A 20959-nucleotide genomic window follows, 5' to 3' on the forward strand; every position below is an offset into this window, starting at 1 on the left:
TTCAATACACAGTAGCTATTACAGTTACAGGAAAGTGAAATAAAAAAAATAACGAAATCCAAACTGCGACCGCACGGCAATTCGCGTTCTGTAATGGGCCCTGTAACACACTCCCGCCGCGTTCCCGCTGGAACGCTCGCCTCGCGGGGGTGATGCGAGCCGTCTGCCTTCCCACGCCGCCCGCCCAGCGCCGCCCCAGGAAGGCAGGGCCTGCCCGAGTCACTGTTGTGTCAGCAGCAGCCCCGTGCTGGGCCCGCAGCTGTCGTCTTATCCGGAGTCCTCTCGGGTGGCTGCCCGGAGCCCTGTCCCTCGGGGGCCAATGAGAGGCGCGTTGCCGGCATCGGCCTTGGCACAGCGCACAGTGTGTGGCGCCCCCATTGGCTGACCCTGGGCCAAATGTTTCACTGTAATGGAAGGCAGCTTTTCTACACCAGTGGTCCTTCTGCCTCTTCACTCGTGAGGACTCTGCTCTTGATGAATTAAATGTGCTAAAGGACCATGGACTTCTGTGAAGGAGGAGACCAACTTCCTCAAAACCCGCGTAAAAGGGATGAAATTGCAATTCTTTTGAAGCCGTGGATGTGAGTGGGAAGGCAAAGAACTTGCCATTTATAGTGCGCCTACTGTGTGCTCATCAGTGCCCTCTGCATGCTTAGACAAGTCCTCACACCTTCTTAAGCCCCTAGTGGCTACGACCACACCCACTCTGCAGACGGAAGAGAAGTGAGACTCAGGAGGGCGGCATCGCTCATCCACATGGCCAGGGCTGGTGGACGGCACCGCTGGGACGTGGGCCCCAGGCCTGGCTACTCCCAAGTGCGGCCCCTATCCTGCCACGGGGGGTCACCTGGGAGCTTCACACAATCCCAGCGCCTGGGCTGCCTAGATCCTGACTCCATCCTTTGGTGGGGGGGCCTAACAGCAAGGAACTGTTGAGCCCCAGGGCCCCCCCAGCCCCCCGCCCCCACCAGCAATGCTGATGCGGGTTGGCCGGGTCCAGTGGGTGGCCTCACAGCTGTGAAAGCCTCCCCAGGGCGTGTCTGTGCGAGTCCCGGCCTCCTGTGAGGCACTGGTTCTCTGTCAGGGCAAAAGCCCCAGGGGGGTCACTAGCAACGCCTTCCCCTTCCCCTTTCCCTTCCCGGCTGCAGCTGCGCCACAGGCAGCGCCACCAGAGGAGCAGCAGGGGCCCCACCCAGCCTCAGTTCCCTCACTGGGGGAGGGAGGTGGGCCGCCCACCGCCCCAGACGTGCCCCGTGACAGCTGCTGTGAGCGTGAGGGCGAGCGTTGGAGGACACCGCTCTGGTACAGAGAATGCCAGCCCGGGACTGAGAAAACTAGCTTTTATTCGTTTGAGAGCCAGGCGGCGCCGTGCGGAAGCCGGGAGGAGGGCCCGGAGAGTGTCCACGTCGCACGGGCCGGGGCCGGTCTAGAAGTTGTCCAGCAGGCCCAGGATGCGCTTCTGCTCGCTCTCCCGGAACTCCGGGCTCCGGCCGTCCCCGATGTTCTCTGCGTACTCTGGGGAGACAAACAGGGGTCAGGTGTGAACCTCAGCACGGGTCCATCTCGGCGGGGGCACGTCAGCCCCTTCTCCGAATCCCAGCTCCCACGGAGGCGCATGCTGTTCCAACGCCTCCCGCAGCCCCCAACCCGGCGGCTGCGCCAAACTCCTGGATCTTGCCTTTGAGGCCCTCAGTGAAAAGGGACAACTCGCCTTCCCTGCTCACATTCCTCTCCCGGCCACACCTTTACTCTCTCTTTGCTCGCTTAACCCACGTGTGGTGTGGGCGCCCACTGTGGGCAGCGCTGTTCCCGACCAGTGGTCCGCAGAGCGCGGCCTGGACCAGCAGCCTCAGCATCACGCAGGAACTCGCTGGAGGGGTGACTGGGGGGCCCGGCATCTGTCTGAACAAGGCCTCCCGGTGATGCTGGTGCTGTTCAAGCCCGAGCACCGCTGTCTGAGGCAGTGGGGGCAAAGTCATGATCGAAAGAGAGGAAAAGCTCCACTCTGGCGGAGCCCACATTTTACTGGGGGAAACACGCCAAAAAGTAAATAAACTATCAAGGGTGGTGGTCAGAAGACCTCACACATACGGGGAGATTTCATGAAAGAGCCGAAGGGGCAAGCAGCAGAAGGACACCCAGTGCGGAGGTGGGGGGTGGGGGGGTTGGGGGGGGGGGATGGTGGGGCGCTTGCTCGGTCTGGAGCTCAGAGCCCAGGGCAGGGGCCGGGCACAGATCCTGAGGGGACTGTGGCCGCTGTTTGGACGTCTCCATCACAGGCCTGACTTCCAGTTCGTCCTCGCTTGTGCTCTTACTCCCACTGGACTGGGGCTTCACAAGGTCAGGGCTCTGCCTCGATTTCCACCGCGTCCCCTATTCCCAGCAGGGCCTGGCTGAGAGCCCGCTGTCAGTCAGAGTGGTGAGCAAGCAACAGGGCAGTCGGTCAGGAGGACTGCTCGCAGCCTCTGACCCCAGCTCCCAGGCTGGGGCTGCCAGAGACAGAGCAATGGAGACCGCCCTTGGAAGAGGCTTTTGCATAATAAAACATCTGCAGATCCCAATCTGCCAAAGCCCAGGGAGAGAGGGGAAGGTGTGCAACTCTCCCCCTCCCTCCTCGCTGGGGAAAGAATCTTGCTCCTGCCACTTCTTCATTTCTCCTCCTTCCTCTTTATTACTTTGGACATGTGCCGGAAAACGGGGTTTGGGATTCAGACCCGACCAGCTGTGTGTCTCCCCCCGGAAATCACTCTCTTCCGTTAGGCCCATCCATCACCTCCAATGCAAGTGGCTGTGACGCCGCCTACGAGGGCCCCTAAAGGAGAGGGCTGGGTGACGGGAGGAAGGAGCAGGAGCGGGAAGGCTGCAGGGCTGCAGGTGAGTGGTATCTCTTACTCGCTTGTGAATGACCTCGCTGCTGCCCCAGGAGAAAGAGAAATGACCATTACAGCATTTAATGCCCCCAGAGGCATGATCTGGAAGCAAGAGGCTTAATGGATTGAACTAACACTTTGCTCTCCTAATGTACTCGCAGACCCCGGAGGGAAGGAAGTGGGGGAATGGTCTGGTCCTTTGGGGCAGTGATTTTCCGAGTACAGCCAGCCTCCCTGGAGGGACCTAATCTCTTTCTAGGTTCACACGCAGTAGAGGTAACCAAAGTCTGCATAAACCTCCTTGTCGGATCACCTCTGCCAAGGCCTGAGGGGAAAACACCCGCCCCTCCTGTACACGGAGCACCAGAGCACTGTCCCGGTCCCGGTCCCTGGGGCCAGTCTCCCCCGTTGCTCCTTCCCTCCAGCTGCAGGGAGGGAGGGAACAAAGCCAGGGGGCCTGCTCTCCGGAAATGGGCTGTGAAGGGAGCCCGTGCAGTGTGTGTGTGTGCACGTGTGGAGGGGGATGCCTCACACGCAGTGGAACAGAAACCAGCACGTAGTGAACATGGATAGGTGCCAGACACCTATATACGCCGTCTCATTTAATCTTCGCAGTGATTCACGTGAGGAAACAGATTTACTAGAGAGCCAGCGTGACCTGCCCACATGTGGAATGGCAGAGGAGCTGAAACTCGAACCCCAGAACACGACTGAGTGGTGAAGGGGCCCGTGACAGCCGTCGGGGCGGGGCTGGTCTCCAAGGTGGCATGGCCTCACCTCCGTGATACCCCACCCCGCGTGTTTCCCGTCCTGTGGGGACAACCCCAGCACTGCGAGCACTACGCTGCTGCGTGCAGCATCTGGCTGAGAAGCTAAGACTCGAGGGAAGGCCCCCATGCAGAGGGGCCTCAGAGGGCACACTGAGGGGCAGGTCGCTGGGGCCACGGCCTCTCGTGCCAGGTCGCCGCCTGTCGGAGCCGGCAGGGCCCCCATCGTGAGCCAGGCCCGGATGCAGCGGGACCAGCCCTCAGTGCTCCCCCACTGCCCCGGCGGCTGGTATCCACATGCACCTCGCCTGCCCCTCACCGCCTGACCCTTACCCTCCTCGTTCTCTGTTTCTGGATAGAATCCTATTTGGAGCAAATCTTGGTGGTACCAGCTACCTCTCGTTATTACAGCTGCTGCAGCAGTTTATAAATATTGAACAGATTCCTCCCAGAGGTCTTAGGAAAGAGTTCTCTTTGCTGCGTGCGTGCGTGTGTGTGCGTGTGTCAGAGAGGAAGAGAGAAGGCAGGAAAGAGATGCTAGGAGGGAGAACCATGGGGCGGGGCGAGAGGGGAGGTGGGGAGGGGGAGAGGAAGAGGATGAGCTGGGCACACATCCACTCCCTCCTCCACGTCCCCATCATTTTCCAATAATAAAGGCTTTGAGGGAGCTGAGAAACAGGAAGCAGTGCTGAACGCATAAATATTAAAGCAAACTTTGGACAGCAGGTTTACTGTTCAGACATGGAACACAAGCTGTTCTGTTTATGTTGGGCGGGGGAGGGCACCTGGGCTGGCGGAGACCTGTCTTTCAGGGCAGGGACTTGGCCCCGTGCTCACCGGCCAGGTGCAGATCACCGACCCTGAAACCAAAATGCTCGCCCTTTAAAAAAACACAGGAGGGAGAGGGAGGGGAGAGATGGGGAATCCCAATGTTTTCATCCCCAAACACTTGAAGACACAGAAATAATCACAAAACAGAAACTGAGAAGGGAAAGGCCTCGGGTCTCACGGAGACCCCCTCGCTAAAGGGTGGATGGGGAGGGTGTGATGTCACCGCTCCCCAGAGGAGGGCATTTCCCTGGGGCGAAGGAGCAGAAGTTCCCGGGAGACAGCACTCAAGTGAAACCGCTTCCAGAGGAAGGAAACCGCCCTTTGCTCACAATGTGAACAGGGCCCTGGTCTCTGAGTCCCGAGGACACTTCAGCCGGTTGGAGAAGCACCCCCTCCCCTCCGACCCCTAACCAGGCCCCCAGGGCGTCTGGGCTGGGTGCAGGGCCTGCCCGCATCTGAGCCCAGGCTGCTGCCAGCCGCAGGCCACCGGATTCGGCCCAGGAAGGGCAGGCAGGGTCTCCATTTACTGAGCACGTACTCTGTCCCTGGTGCCCGAATGCACGTCCACCTGAGCCTTCCCGAGGGGCACCTTCCCTTCAGGTCTGGTTCTCACAGAGGAGGAAACCCAGGCTCCGACACGTTACCCAGCTCGCCCAAAGGTACAGAGAGCCGGGATTCACGCTGCCCTGAGCTGCCCCGTTCTGCTTACCGGGGGTTAGCCCGAAACTAACCGGTCGAGGAAGCTGGCATTACCAGGCAGGCACTATGTGTAGCCATCGGGCAGCGCTGTCCACACTGTACACCCCCCCCCCAATTCCCACAGCACCCTTCTGAAGCGAGAATCCCATCTTAGGGATGAAGGGCCTGCGGCTCAGAGAGGGGAAGCAGCTGCCTAAGGTGAACGCACAGGCCTTCCTCCGGCCCTGGTGGCCAACGCAGCCACGACCTGGTACAAATCACGCATACGCCAACACGCGTCAAAAGACAAATGCTGCCAGCTTCTGCAGCCCTGAAACCACGGAGGAAAAGCGCAGGCTACCGAGAGCCCCGAACCAATATGGAAATACATGTTTACGAGCTTCTCGGAGATTTCAAGCCATAGAGAACACAAGCAAGTCCAAGGGCCAGGAGCCAGTTTCTGCAAGCGCGTGGAAGTCTGGCTCAGTCTTGCCGCTCGCTGCTGGCGAAGGAGGCTGGAGCCGGCCGTCCCCCAGGCTTCCCTCTGCAAAGCAGCGCGGCACCCACATCGCCTCCCCGCGGCTTTCCCCGGCGACTGAAAGCACTTAAGAGACTCGCCGGCGGCCTCCACGGTGACTCTTGGCACAAGACTTTATACTGAAAAGTATTCCCGGGTCCCAGCTCCTCCTCCATGTCTAAGGAGATGACCACTCAATCTCTGCGTCTGCCGGCGGGGTCCTTCACCTGCTTGGAGAAGTCACCCCCTTACTCAGCCACCAACTTCACAGACACAGAAGGTACCGGGTGGCTGCGGGGGCTGGGGGAGGCCGGGAGGGGGCGAGAGGGAGCGTGGGTAGAGCTGCAGGTCTGTGAGGTAAGGGTGAGTTGTGTGGACAGACGCTGGTGGTGGTGCTGGCTGCAACGGCTGAAACGGTGCATCTCTTGGAGACGAATTTCACAATTAAAATAGAGAAAGCAAGCGCCTCCTCTGGGCAGCACTCAAAGCCTCCTTTAATCTCCAGCAGAACCGACTGTGCCTTCTTGGTCACCACTGCAGGCTGAGCGCTGACTCGTCACTTTGCTTCGTGCTGTGGTTAGTTATTTCTCCCGAGATGGGACTGTACTCCCCGGGGACAGGGCCTCCTACGTGTCTCATTTGCGTGTTAGGTGCCCACCTAGCCCCCCACGATGCCAAGTGGGTGTTCCATAAAGGTACACGCCCTGGCTTTCCTTTCTTCAAAGGCTGTAGGAGTGCAGCAGCCGACGGCACAGTCAGGGCATCCTTCCTGCCAGACAGACCAAGGCTGTGTGTGGATTTGACTCTGGACCCAGTGTCCGACACTAAGAATGACTTCGGTAATGGCCCTGCCTCCCCTGAGCTTCTGAGTCTTGGTTTCCCTACCTGCAAAGTGGAAGTTGTGATCCTGCTTTTTGGGGCTACTGTGAGAACCAGAGAATATACGTTAAAAGCCTGGCACAGAGGGTGTGCTCAGGAGTGGCCACTCCACCTATTGTGATTCTGCATTTCTGGAACGCTCAAAAAAGCCTGAAGCCCCACCCCGGCATGCACCCCCAGTGAGCACTGACTGCGCCAGCCACGGGCCAGGCACCAGGAGAGGACAGGCAGGAACACTGTCACTGCCCTTGCGGAGCACACGGTCCGACCTGCCCTTCGGGAGCAAAGACAGCGCCGTCCCTACGTGGGCACCGCAGCCTCAGTCCCGGAGCTGCTACCCGTCCCAGGGAGGGCGGGTCTTCGAGAACACCGAGTAAGCAGTCGGCATAGAGAGGGACTTTAATGAGCCATCAATTATTGCCGGCTCCCCTGGCACCCCCAACAGAAGAGGAGGGAGAAAACCCCCAGGGAGGGGACCCAACTATAATAGGAAAAGGCCCCTGCTGGGCTTGCCTCATCAGCGTTTTCCTGGGACCTCAAGGGATACATCAGCTGTCATCCTGCCAGCAAAACTTAGGAAATATATAGGCCATAAAATCAAAGAAAGAAGCTTGCATCTAATTAGTATGTTAAAAAAAAAAAAAAGGAAGCAACCCAAACTGAAAAACAAAATTAAAATCAAAGAGGACAGACTGATGAGCTGGGTTTCTTTACGAGGCTCTTTGTGTGTGTGCTGGTGATGGAAGGAAGAGTGGAGGAAGGGGGGCAGGGACGGATGGCTTTTTGAGAGCTGGGCCTGAGCACGGCCCAGCCCCCAACCCCACGGCAGCCTCACCCTTTTTTCAGCCTCACTGCTGCCCTGCGGGTGCTCCTGGCACCTGCTCAGAGGCCACCTAGAGGCAGCCATGTGCGCAGATCCACCACGCAACACTGCAGGCAGATGGGCTCCCCCCCGGGCAGGTGTGAGCCAGGCAGGGGCGTGCAGGGTCGGGAACTCTTACCTTTCATCTGGAGCCTTTCATTGGGAGAGAACTTTTAAATTTTTTATGAAGATTTTATTTATTTATTTTTAGAAAGAGAGGAAGGGAGGGAGAGACACTGGTATGCAAGAGATACATCCATTGGTTGCCTCTTGCACGCCCCCAGCTGGGGATCTGGCCTGCAACCCAGGCATGTGCCCTGACTGGGAATCAAACTGGTGACCTTTTGGTTCACAGGCCAGCACTCAAGCCACTGAGCCACACTGGCCAGGGCTAGAGAACTTTCTTTTTTTAGTGGTCAGTGTCCTGTGGGCGCCTCTTTGACCTGGGCTTTAAATATCACCCCCACACTAATGGCTCTGAGTTGCCCAAAGCGGCATCTCTCCCGCGCCCCAGTGAGAACGTCCACTGCCTTCAGCTGCAGTCACTGCCCGTCGCCCAAGCTCACCGTGCACCCGGCAGAACTCGAGAGCCTCGCCCAGCACACTCCCCACCCCGCCCAGCGCTCCAGCCTCCGCATCCCCGCCTGGCCCCCGCTGATGCGGCCAGAGCTCCTGTGAAGGCGCTCACGTGCCCTGGGATTCCACGGTATGGCCCGTGCCTCCCTCGCTGCCCCTTCCTCCTCCCCGGGCACACTGTTCATTGTGCCCACACAGCGCTCATCGCGTTGTAACTACTTTAGAGAATCTTTCCCCACTAGACTGGGAACGCCTCAAGGACAGGGTTCTTGCCTGTTCTTGCCTACTCTTCGTTGCATCTCTACCACTGGACACAGAGCCGACGCCCAGCAATGCTCGCTGAGTGGCTGAGTGGCCGTGGAGATGTGTGTTTCACTTGCATCACGACTGGTCAGGTGTCCATCTAGGTCCCCCAGGAGGCTGGGAACTCGGGGAGGTCGGGTGCTGAGTGGTACCTTAGTAGCCAGTGTGTAGCACCGCTCGCCTGGGGAGGGTCTCAGTAAACGTTTGCCAGTTTAAATTCACTCAGGGTGAGGGTTTAATTCAACAATGTGTACAATGTTCACTGGTTCCCGCTGCATGCCTGGCACGGCCCTAGGTGCTGAGAAGACATGATGGTGAACAAGCCAGACAATGTCCCTACATCGGGGAGCCTGCACTCGCATGTACAAGACACACAAAGTGGGTAAACAAAGACATAAATGAAAACAATCACAGACCGTGGTAAGGGCTAGGAAGAAAATACACTGGGTGCTGTGATGGGAAGTAACATATGGAGAGAAGTGGAAGGACTCAAGATGGAGGGTGGAGGCAGCACTGGCAGAGCTACTAGGGGGCGGGCCGTGAAGGGCGACGGGGAGGAGACCACAGGGCTGGACCCCCGTCCAGAGGGCTGAGTCCGCGGGTCTGGGCAGAGGAGGGAACGGAGGTCACAGGAGAGAGGAACAAGAGTGGGGGGCTGAGCACGACTTCCGTGCAGGCCGCTCACCGGCTCGTGTGCTTGCCCAGACGCTCAGTTGGGAAGTCACCACTCGGCATCTGGGACGTGCAGGCACGTTGCTAGGCACCAGGGAGAACAAACCCTGATCGGAGGGAGACAAAGGCAGGCCACAGCGGAGAACTCCGAATAAGCGAAGGCGTCGGTGTTACACGTCAGGGTTTCCGAAAGAAAAACCCACTCACTACGTGTCAGTGCCCATTAAGAACACTTTCTCTTTCTTAGGAGATCACTGTTTTGATTGCAGGGACGGAGGTGTACAGAGAAGCCTGAATGCAAGCGAGCAGAGCTAGGAGTAGTAAAAAGTTCTAATTGAACGTGTGGGTGTAAAAAGCAAATGGCATTTAAAGGCTGGAGTTGCAAATCACTACAGCTACACCCCGGGGAGGAGGCGGCACAACACCGAGCAGTTAATTCGTGTGAGTGTGACACCGAGAGCGAGACGGCAGTACCCAGGGTGCCACCGCGGAAGGCACGATCCCAGGCTAGGCTCATGAGGGGTTCCCCCTTTCTCCTCTCTCTGAGAGAGGAGCCCACAGACCCCAGCGGCCCACGCACGCCACCTGCAAAACAGGCGCTGCCTGGCCGCCATCTCCGCCCGCCTGGGAGGGCCATGCTGACCACGTGATTCCCGGTCCCCAGGCCGGGCCTCCACTGCCACTGTCCCTACCTTCTGGAAGGTCCTTGTCCCAGCCTCTAAGACCCAGCTCAGTGCTGCTCCTCTCCTAGGGCTTCCCGTGGGATTTTAGCCACGCCTCACTTATAATGATGATGGTGATAATTATCACCACAATATTTCATAAACCTCATGATCGCTAACATTTACTGAGCAGTTACTAAGGGTCAGATATTTTCCACATATCATCTCATTTAATCCTCTCACCCACTTTATGAGGTCACAGAGCAATTGGGTGACTTGCTCAAGGTAACCGGGTTCCGGGGGCCGGGCCCCAGCCCTCCACACCTATCTGCACCTTCGCCTCCCACCTGTGATGGGAGTTATAAGCCACTTACGGGCAAAGGCTCTGCATACACACAGCCTAATCCCTCACCTTAGCAATGGGCAGAACAAGGGCCAGAGAGAGAAAGTGATTTGCCTGCCATCGCTCAGTCCATCCTGACTCTCTCCTAAACCTGGCGTTATCGGTACTATACATACAGTCCGACATGGCCTCCATCCGCCATGTGCCCTGGTCTGTGCTAAGTGGCCCGAGGGTAGAGATGCGTAGAGCGGTGCTCGGCTCAGGCGCCCTGCCCGGTGACCGAGAGCTTGCTCACTGACTGGAGGGCCCCTCGGGAGCCACGGCAGCTGAGTCAGGACCAGCCAAAGAGGCTACAGCGTTTGAGGGACTCGCCAGGGCAGGTGGGGGAGAAGGGAAAACTTGCCTGACTGAGCCAGGGACCAGACTGGATGCTGTTATAAGTGTCTGGTGAACCTCTGCAAAATCTCTGCTAGGCCACGCTCACACAGCCGGGGGCAGGCGCAGCTCAGGCCGGAAGGCCGGCGTGCTCTTCCTCCCGTACCACAACGCCCGAATTCACGGCCTTCCGGCCCGCACAACTCCAGTATCTCCTGTTACTTCCTTGTTTTCACCCCCTTAGAAAGCAATTTCCTTCTACTACATGCAGTTTGAAACTAAATTTTTCGTTTCTTTCTTATTTTGTCTAAAAAAGTTTTTTTCAAACAACTATTTCCAGACTCTAGTGCTTGTTTGTTACGTGTTTTTTCAGTTCTGGAACTGGAGGGTCAGAGGCAGGTGATAACTAGGTTAGTCTGTGGTCTTCTGACAACGATGCCCTGGTCACAGTCACCTGGACACACAGTCAGCTGGACACACAGTTGCCTGGACAACACACTTAAGCTTTCAGGGCTGAGAATGCTGTGCAACAAATCCCAGGGACACCGAGTCACAAAGAAAGCACCACCTGATTCCCCAAAGCCCCAGGCACAAGCAAGGCCAACTCACCCTTGATGATGTGCCTCACAATTTTGATGGAGCTTCCTCTCATGTTCAGGATCTGGTGAACCCTCTGACGAATCTAGCAGGGAGGGGGGAGTGGGGAGTGAAAGGAAAAGTATCACTTGTCTCCGTAGACACCCGACTACACCGTAGTGAAAGTATTCACCTCACTCCCATCCCTCAAAAAGGGGGCCCATTTGAAGTGAAGGAATTCAAGGAGAGTGTGATCCACTTCTTTCTCCGAGAGTCTCTACCTAAGCTGGTGGCAAGGGAGGAGGCGGGGACAGACAGGCCCGTCCAGGGAAGCGCCCCCTACCTGGGGGACGTTGGCATTGCAGATCTCCGCCATGATGTAGCAGATGTGCTGGAGCACGAAGAGCCCTGCGTCCAGGCGCCGCAGGTAGAACTCATCCTCAATGTCGCTGTCTATGATTTCCCCACGCCGGACCATGTCCTAGACGTGAACGAGTATTTGGAAGCAGTCAGCAGAGTGGGGAGAACAGGCTTCTAGTCTACCCGTGATACCCCCAAGACTAGTGGCTCCAACAACAAAGCAACAAAAGAAAACCACTCCACCTTGATGTATCTCCTATTATTCAATATCTTCCTTATGTTCTTATTGTTAATGGAGATGAGGCACCCAGGGAGAAAAGAGTAAAGTCTTTTTTTTTTCCTGTATGAGTCAAGACCAAAATGATCTCATCTGCAAGTTTCACCTAAAAAAAAATAAGCTGGCAGGGTCACAAATCTAAGCTACTTATCTGCTTCCACTCATTCTTTACTTTTTGGTTCTGGCCTCCGCAAACAACCTCTCTACAAGAGACACTTAGCTCTCTCTTCCAAATCAGTCTACACCCGGGGAAGAGGGTCCCCTTCCTCCAAAGGTCTGTCTCGGAACTCGATGAAACCGATGGCACGTGCGCCCAGCTTCTGCCTGTGCGTCACTCTGGGCTTCCGTTCTATCCGATGCACATGCCGCCAACCTTTCCGTTTCACTTCCTAAGTCCACATGCCTCAGGCCAGAGCCCCAGTAAGTGACGGGAGTCTCTTCCTGAATTGTTGAAACCCCAGACCTGTCAGACTTGCCGTCCCCATCTTTTCCTCTCCAGTCCACTCAGTTTCTTAAAGCTTTATTGAGACGCAATTCACACACCAGGCGATTCATCCACTTACAGTGTATCATTTAATGGCTATTAGTATATTCAGAGCTGTGCGGCCATCACCCCCATCACCCCGATGAAACATCGCCGTTGCCCCTTCTGCCCCCACGCGAGCCCCTCATCGCCACCCCTGCCCTTCTCCCGACTCAGGGCCCTTTCTGCCTCCTTCCTGGGGATTCTGGGGTATCTCTCAAGCCAACACCATCTTCAAGCAACCTCTGCCTCAGAGCCCTTCCTGACTATTTAAGGCTAACGATGCCTCCCTTCCAAAACTCCCTACCCGAGCGCACTCTCGATGAGCTGCTTCTCGGCGTGACCTGTCCTTGCGCGTCACAGGCACAGCGATCTGAGCCATCATCGCCTCCCCGTTTCTGCGCCCGCCTCTACCTCCCGAGGCTAGGCCGTGAGCTCTGTGAGAGCAGGCGCTGACTTTGCCCTCGCGCTCCCAGCTCAGTCACACACACCCCCGCCGGACGGGGAAAAGCCGTCTCTGTGTGGGGCCCCTGGCTCTCGGAAGAGCTGGGTGAGGGAGCCGCTCCGCATGACCACAGACTCCCCGGGACGGCAGGCGCTCACTGCGTGCATGCGTGCGAGCTTCCGATGACAACTATCCATCGCTTAACCCTGCCAGTGGTTTTACGGCCGCGGTTCCCTCTGACAACTCAGGCTCCTGTCACTGGCGGCAGCCCTGGGGACTCTGCTCTCCACTCTTCCAAACTCGAAGGACTTACCACGATGGCCATCAATCTCCTACAAGAATCCTTCAGAGACTATTTAGACGCAGATAATGCACTTTTTTATTTGCCCAGGGGGCCAGCCCGCAGCAACACAAGGCTACTTTTCATCCCGCTCCTGAGGGCCTCTGTCTAGGAGGTGAAGGCAGGCTGTGGGCTCACCAGGTTCTGCCCTGCCCGACAGATCCCGGCCTCCAATCCCGGGCTTCGTTTCGTAGCCAGTTCCCTGGTAATCTGGTCATGGCGTTAATGTTCACGACGCAGTCACAACGGAGGCTCATGCGGCAGCACCGGACTGATGTCCAAGGAGTTTGAAAACAGAAGGGCCTCTTTAGTTTCTCATTCACGCACAACCACGACTTCCTGCTCAAGAACGCCGCCGTGTTTGGCAGCTTGGGCGCCGGAAGGAAAATCACTCCTGACTTCCACTCATGCAAAAAGCATTTGCTGCTAACACTTTGCATTTCTATAGTGTCGTAGCGTTTAAGTGCTATTATGTATGTGGTCCTTACTACCAAATTTAAAGAGAGCAGAAAAGGGACTGTTAATCCCATTGTGCAAATTAGAATCTAAGGCACACAGAGGTTAAGTAAATGGCTCATAATTACAGGACCATCAGTTGCCAGAACATGGACTCCCTGGCAACAGGAAGCCGGTCTGATTCCCTCGGAGGTGAAAATGAGTGACGCACACGTTCAGGTCCCCGCCCTGCTTAGTGCCTGGTGGCCAGGATGCCATTCAACGGTCGAGTGAAGGCAGGAAGAGGAGGAGCACGGAGGAAGGGAGGTGTCTTGGTCTTCATCACCAAGGAGCTGAACGTCTGTCTGGGGAGGCCACGGGCACACAGGCAATGGCCCAGAAGTAAAGGGTTACATACAGTGTGCCCACAAGTTACAAATAATTCCAAGTGGCGGGTGCTGAGCAGGACTGGTTAAGACGTTAGGACATCTGGGAAGAGGGGACTTCAGGGTAAAGTTTCAAGGCTGCTGATCGGCAGACACAGCAGAACGAATGCATTGACAGTGAAGGCCTTCCCGAGGTCTGAGGCTCTCTTTGGGGTATGCCTCCCGCCGTCCTTAATTTCTGCTCACTAGTCCCCACCCATGCATGCGGCGCAAGCAGGCGTGCCCTCCCTGTCCCGGCCTCCTCGCCTTTGATTGTGATGTTGGTGTTCTCCCCCACCCCACCTCCACTGGCCCCCAATCTCTACCATAATATAAAGTCTAAAATGTGATATTCCTTACAAAACTTTTCCTGCGATCTTTGAAAACTTTTCAAAGGTTTCCAACTAAATGTGATTTTTCAGCCCTTAAAACTCCCAAGCCTTGGACTGGTGCCTCTTTCAGGGCACCCCCCGAGGCTGCCCTGCGACAACCGTCACTCAGACGCACGCCTCTTCCCTGTGCTGGCCCCGGAAACAAGGGCTGTGTCTCACCCACGCCTGTACTCTGGAAGCACCCTGCACGCTGGTTTTGTGTAGTAGGCTCCTGGAAAGCCTTTGCTGAACAGGATTCATAGGGGAAGCTAAGGGCCATTTAATGAGCTGTGTGCGCGGACTCCAGTGGATGAGGCGGAAGACGAGGCATCGGGAAACCGTGAGGCACGGTGCCTTTGAAGCCAGCTGGTGGGTGGCTGGAATGCTGGCCAGAGGAGGCAGAGGTGACGGGAGTGGACTGCGCTCACTGCTGAGGAAAAACGTCACGAACAGGAACGTGCGGCCACCTGTGTAACGGACACACGGCTTGAGCACTGAGAGGCAGGCAGAGGCCACGATGTGGATCGATGTGAGAGGCAGGTAAGAGGGGGAGGAGGAGAGGGGGAGGGGTTGAAACCCTCAGCGGTCTGCACACGGGAGAACTGGGAGTGGGACACACTCATTCACCTACCCGAGGCCTGACTCTGGCCCAGGTATTACACAACGGGCCGGGGGCAGCAAAGATAAATAGAACTGTTCACACAAGCAAGGAGACTACAGTCTAATGAGGTTAACAAGTGTGAACAAACTGTTTCTTAAAAATGCAGTAACGGCTGTTATAAAGGTCTCCTCTAACTGTACTGAATGCTGTGGGAACCCACGAGAAGGGCAGACCGAGTCTGTCTGGAGAAGTCAGGCCAGTTCAGGGGAAATGTAACATTTGAGCTGGATTCTAAAGGGGTTTGAAAGCTGGAGAGCATTCCATGCAGAGGAGTAACAGCATGAAAAAGGCATAGAAAAGTCAAGTTGTCCAGGGTAGGAGAGAACAACAATGCAGTATCGCTATCATTGAGAGAAGGAAAAAAACCCAAAAGATACATGTATACGCACACACATGATTATCAAATTCTAGCTATCAACAGATATTTTTTTCTTTACAATTTTTTCCTTTCTTTTATTGATTCTAGAGAGAGGGGAAGGGAGGGAGAAAGAGAAGGAGAGAAACACTGACTGGTTGTCTCTTGCATGTACCCTCACTGGGGACTGAACTCGCAACCCAGGCACGTGCCCTGACGGGCATCAAACTGGCCACCTTTCAGTTTGCAGGACCGCAGCCAACCAACTGAGTCACACTGGCCAGGGCACATTAATTGTGACCGATTACTACATACTGGGCATTGTACAAGGCAGCCTGAATAACAACCACTGCCACCGCCACCTGTCTACCTAGGAGGGACAGCCAGTGCTCACTGAGGGCTTACTAAGTGTCAGGCTATGCTAAGTGCTTTGTATGTATTTACTCCTTCTCACACATATTGGGAGGCGAGGATTACTATCCCCATTTAGATGAGGACACTGACTCAGGCAGACCAACCTCCCCAAGGCTGGTGGGTGGCAGGCCTGGGGTTCAACCCGAGTCTGTGCTGTTTTCCCACGACCGTGTTTGCGCAGGGACAGACTTCAGAGCTGTCCAGAGAATGAGGAAGATGCTCAGTAGGAGTGGTAGAAAGGCTCAAGAACGGAGCTCGGTGAAATTAAGTTTCTCTAGTTGGGTCAGAAATGCCCCTGGTCATTTTTCCTTTCTCACACTCCTCCCCACAATCTGATTTCCTTTTACCTAGGTACACACATACCCTCCCTTCCAGTTTCTCTAAATACTGTCATCCACAAAGGATGGACCCAAGAGAGCAATGCCAAACCCCATTTTCCCTCTTTCTTCAGAATTTCAACACTCCGACAGTGTTCAGTTCGACATTCTACTTTTAGACACATGGCCGCAGGATTTGAAAGTGGAATTTTCAAATGTAGATCTGAGATGCAACTATAGCTCATCTCCGAGAAAGGCATCCCCGCCGCTGCGTTGAACACGCACAGAAATGAAGCAGAGATTGGTTTCTAAGACAAAGTCGCCGCCCTGACAGTTTCGGAAGCATCCCAGGAACCAACACACAGAGAAGGTGACTGCTGTCAGAACGGCACCTTATCTAGCTGGTGACGGCTCTGCCACTGGAACGTTTACTGTTGAGTGCACTCGGGGACGTGGAATGCGAGTGTGCGCTCCGAGCTTAAAGGGAAATATTCAAGCAGCAGGGTGGTTATGTATCACTCTGATGGAAAATAAGAAACCCTGGCTGCGAACCAAAGCATCGCAGGTTCGATTCCCAGTCAGGGTACATGCCTGGGTTGCAGGCCGCGGCCCCCAGCAACCGCACATTGATGTTTCTCTCCCGTTCTCTTTCTCCCTCCCTTCCCTCTCTAAAAATAAATAAATAAAATATTAAAAAAAAAAAACCCCGAAACCCTGGGGACGGTTCTTTTAGGTACATCTTCTCAAGTTTTGGCCTGTTTTAAAAAGAAGTGGGATGGCATGTTGCCTTTATTATCCACTCCTGCTGTTACTACGTGTGGACAGGCTCAGCTTATAAATGGATTAATAAATTGATCTTGGGATAAGGACCCGACACGGTGCTTTGGGCATCTGTGTGTGCGAAAGCAGAACTAGACACCTGGAAAGACTCCTAAGGGTGTCTGAAACTCCAGAATGGCTGCCAGCACAACTCAAATCACGATCATCTAGCTAGGACTTAGTCTTTGGAGAAGTAACGTTACAGTAACATAGAAGTGCTGGCAATTAAACAAGTAAATCATCACGAACTTCTCTCCACCCCATTACTTCCCTTATAAAAGGCTCCAGAAGAACGAAAGGAGTCTGCTCCAGAAACTGACGGCTGTGCACTGGCAATCCGCCAGCAGACTTGCCCCAGTAGTGGTGGGGGAACTAAGTCATGCCCAGCTGACCGGACAGAGGCATTCCAGAAGTGACTAGGCAAAAACCGAGTGAATGAAGCCAGCCGGCCCACGCACAGATCAGACCTGCAGCCCGAGCCCCTCGGCACAGGGCACTGAACTAACTAACAGGCCACGAACACTCATTCTAAGGAAGGTATCCAACCTCCTTTGCCTTCTTTGCCACTCAGGAGACCCTCTGATAGCACGAGAAGCCTGTACGTTAGGTATCAGGACTTTTCTGAACTATGACGTATGAATTCTATAAACAAGTTTCTCTGCCAAGGTGGGACAGAGCACCAAACAAATGATCTCAGCTCTGATACTAACTTACTAGTGTCCTTAGGCGTCATTTAACTTTTCTTGTCCTTAGCTTCTTTGCTTGGAAATAAGAAGCCTGATTTGGCTGAGGGAAGAGAGAGAGCATTCATTCTGAAGGTCAAGTCTAACCTAAGTAATGGCTGTAGAGTACCACATTGGAAAAGGGTTGAGATGTTGAGTCGAACAATGAAATCAGTTAGCAATGTCCACCCTGGCTGCAGGATGGGGAGTGGTGGTGAGCTTCCCCTTTGTCCTCCTTGACCTGGTGCTCTTGAACTTCCCTCTTGGCTTTGATAACCTGTGACAAATCTAGGACGGAAGCACCTTCATAACCGAATGTAATCGATTTCTGCCTGTATACAGGTATATGGCTAGACTGACGCTGCTGACGGACGGTGCCCCCAGGCCATCAGAAGACCCACTATGACACAGGTGGCAAACACAAGGCCCGCGGGCCGAGTCCGGCCCTCCACCGCTCGGCCCCTTGTTTCTACCCGCAGGCAGCGCTGAGCTCTCACTGAACTGTCAAGGAGCAGTTACATTTATACAGTCCTAAAGTTACATTCGGCCCTTTGAAGGCAACCGCAAGGCTGATGTGGTCCCCGGGGAAAATGAGTGTGACACCCCTGTTCTATGAGAAATGCCTCACGTAGGACATAACTGTTACCTCAACAGAACACTGACGATTAGCTCATCTTCTCATTAATAAAGTAAACTCACCTACAAGATACAGACAACCTCTGGATCTGCTTCTATATCCCACAGGCAATTTTAAAACAATGTGAGCATGCACATCAGGTGCTCTAGAAATGGGAATATGACGAATAGAGGCTGAAGAGAACTCCACACATCCCGTACCGACTTAAGTATTGTAAACATATCTTACAAAATCTCAGAGTGAAAAACCTGTCTATATGGTGAGTCATATTTGAAATCTGACAGGAGAGTTAAGATGTAGAGGAAGTCTCCCACAGATTAATTCATTCACCTCGCACCTCGAGGAGAGTGAAGGGGCGTGTCTCCGTGAAGCGATGACAACTGAACACCCACACACGGTGCTCGAGGCAGCGTACCCGCGTTAACCTCACCTAAGTCGCAGGGCTGCGCGTGCCCGTGTTGGGTATGTGCGGCAAACACCATCTTCAGATTTCACAGGTGCACAAGCTGAGACAGATGTCCAGTGACTGCCACTGAGTTTCGGTTAGAGACTTGTGTGGAACATGATTTCCAGTGCAGGACCTTTTTCTGTTAGTGCTTTCACTCTGGCAAAGAGACGGGCAGCCGAACTGGAGCAGTACCACTAGCAAGCTTTCCTGGGTACTTACTGTGTGCCTGGCACTGTGCTCAGCACACTCGTGGGTCTCTCATTTTTCGTCAAACCCTAAGAGTAAGAACTATTACTATTGCCACTTTTCATATGGGAAACTGAGGCTTTATTAAAGAGAAATCTCACAAAGCTCATGGTTGAGGAAGTGTTAGAGACAGGATCGAAACTAATATGAGTCTGGCTCTAAGCCTGTGATCCCACCCACAACTCAAAGAAGGAAGGAGTCTTTGTTTTATAGACCTTCTCCAGTATTCCCTTATGAGCAAACAGATGGGATCTTTTTCTTTATGCCATATTTGGGGACCACTGCCAATAAATAGCATTATATGTAAGGTCGCCTAGCTTCCTGGCCTGTCTTTTCTTTTTATTTTTTATTTTAAAGTTTTAAAAAATGTCCTCATTGATTTTAGAGAGGAAGGGAGAAAGAGACAGAGAAACCATGACTTGTTGTTCTGCTTATTTATGCATTCATTGGTTTAATCTTGTATGGGCCCAGACAGAGGATCGAACCCATAACCTTGGTGGATCAGGAAAACACTCTAACCAATTGAGCTACCCAGGACAACTGAGCTGTCCTGGCCAGGACAGACTTTCTTTTCCTTATAAATTGAAGAAACTTAAAAAAAAAAAAGGCGAGTGGGGGGTGGTTGGGGAGGGAAACCTGTAGCTAGACTAGCAAATTCCATATGTAATTTGGAAGAGTTAAAAAAAAAAATCTCTGAAAGGTTTTGTTTTGTTTATTCTATAAGAGAGGACTAGAATAAAAACTTAGATGGTAATTCAGGGAATGGCGCATTAAGAAGAACAGATTGCAATTCGCAGTAGCATACGCCTGTTTGGGGGCTGCTAAAATAAACAGATTCATCTCCAAAGATACACAAGGAAGGGGGGGTGCGCCATCCAGGTGCCGTTTCTGCAGGGTTGCGTGTGTTTTTCCCTCCCCCAGCTACATCCTCACTTTAAATGTTAATTTATCTTCGAGAGACCAAATCAACACCTTTCCACCGGCTTCTATCTCCCTCAGCAGGCAAGTCCCTGGCTTCCAAGTGAGTATGTGGATGCCATTTCTAATTTGCCCCTGACAGGCGGCAGAGCTGCCCCTGGCTGATGGAAGGAGACAGTCACAAAAGCAGCTGCTATGAAGCCTGCAGGAATCCCTCTCACCTTAATAAGAGAGGACATGACTCAGAGCCCCAACAGGGGTCACGGGCATGGGCAGGAATTGCCCCATCATTTAGAGAAGGCCACTTTCTTTTTTCTTTCAAAGCAAGGGAAAATTTAAACCATGGAAGAGATGGGTAAGTAGGAATGGGAAGGCACAAACACCAGCAAAACAAAAGTCTTCCTCCAGGCTGTTAGAGAAAAGATCTCAGAGACTAGGTCATTTTCAGCTGGGGAAATCAAGGCTGGAGAAATAGTGAAAGGGACTTTTTTTTTGAGAACACACAGCTAATTGATAGCAGCTCTGATGAGAACCCAAGGATCTCAGGCCAGAGCTGTGCCCCCAAAGGGGAAGCTGACCACACGGCAGGCTGGCCTTCCCGTGTGAGCATGTGTCAGGTTTTACAAACAGCTGCATTCATCTCCAAAATGAACCTCGAAAGTCAAATGAAGACTAGCGCACGCATAGGATGAGGCACTGACGGCCACAAGGAAGGGTTCCCATGTGGTGGGGCTGGGGCTGGACCGTGCTAGCGGAATGCCTCCATCACAGGTGTGTCTTCAACTCCTAAATTTACTAAAAAACAAACAAAGAAAAATCCTCCCAGACTTTTCTCATTTGAATTTTGACAACATACAAGCTAGCCTTGAAAGAACCAGGTCTTCCACGCATCAGCAGGGAAGAGACAATGAACCCCGCTGAAAGGGGACGGAAAGGACTAAAAAATCAAAACACTGCCCAGTGCCCCAGGGCCAGGTAAGTGGCACAGTCCGACTTCTGCGACTGCAGGGAGGACGGCTGTGACTGGGAAAGGGGCAGGCAGGGCAGGGAGGCAGCAGAGGGCGGGTGAGTGGACGTGGGGCAGCGTGTGAGGGTGTCTAAGAAAGAGGGAAGCAGGAGAAAGAAAAAGGCACTACGACACCCCCCCCCCTCCACTCCCGTCCTGTCCCCAGCCTCTACTGGCTCTAAGCTGTGTCTGGCCAATTCATGGACTGAGGAGGCTTGGAGCCGTGGTTTAAAGAACAGCCGAGAGGCACTCTCAGCAGGATTCTCTTTTTGTGAGCTTACCCCAGCAGCTTCCGGCACAGTTGGCAGGGGAATCAGTGGCGGTCCCAC

At 54.2% G+C, this 20959-nt stretch overlaps 1 protein-coding gene across 1 annotated transcript in view; it reads right to left on the minus strand.

Annotated features, from left to right (window-relative positions):
- Positions 1–1326: 1326 nt before the first annotated feature.
- The window catches only part of CTNNBL1 (catenin beta like 1), a 153013-nt gene continuing 133380 nt past the window's right edge, over positions 1327–20959 (minus strand). The window contains exons 14-16 of the mRNA XM_045833652.1: positions 11255–11392; positions 10945–11017; positions 1327–1515 (exon numbers count right to left, since the gene is read on the minus strand). Coding sequence (XP_045689608.1) covers positions 1427–1515; positions 10945–11017; positions 11255–11392 — 300 coding nt within the window. The 3' untranslated portion in view covers positions 1327–1426. The remainder of the gene's footprint in view (positions 1516–10944; positions 11018–11254; positions 11393–20959) is intronic.

The sequence above is a fragment of the Phyllostomus hastatus genome, unplaced genomic scaffold (assembly GCF_019186645.2).
Source record: "Phyllostomus hastatus isolate PE091 unplaced genomic scaffold, TTU_PhHast_1.1 phas_contig_17, whole genome shotgun sequence".
Lineage (NCBI taxonomy): Eukaryota > Metazoa > Chordata > Mammalia > Chiroptera > Phyllostomidae > Phyllostomus > Phyllostomus hastatus.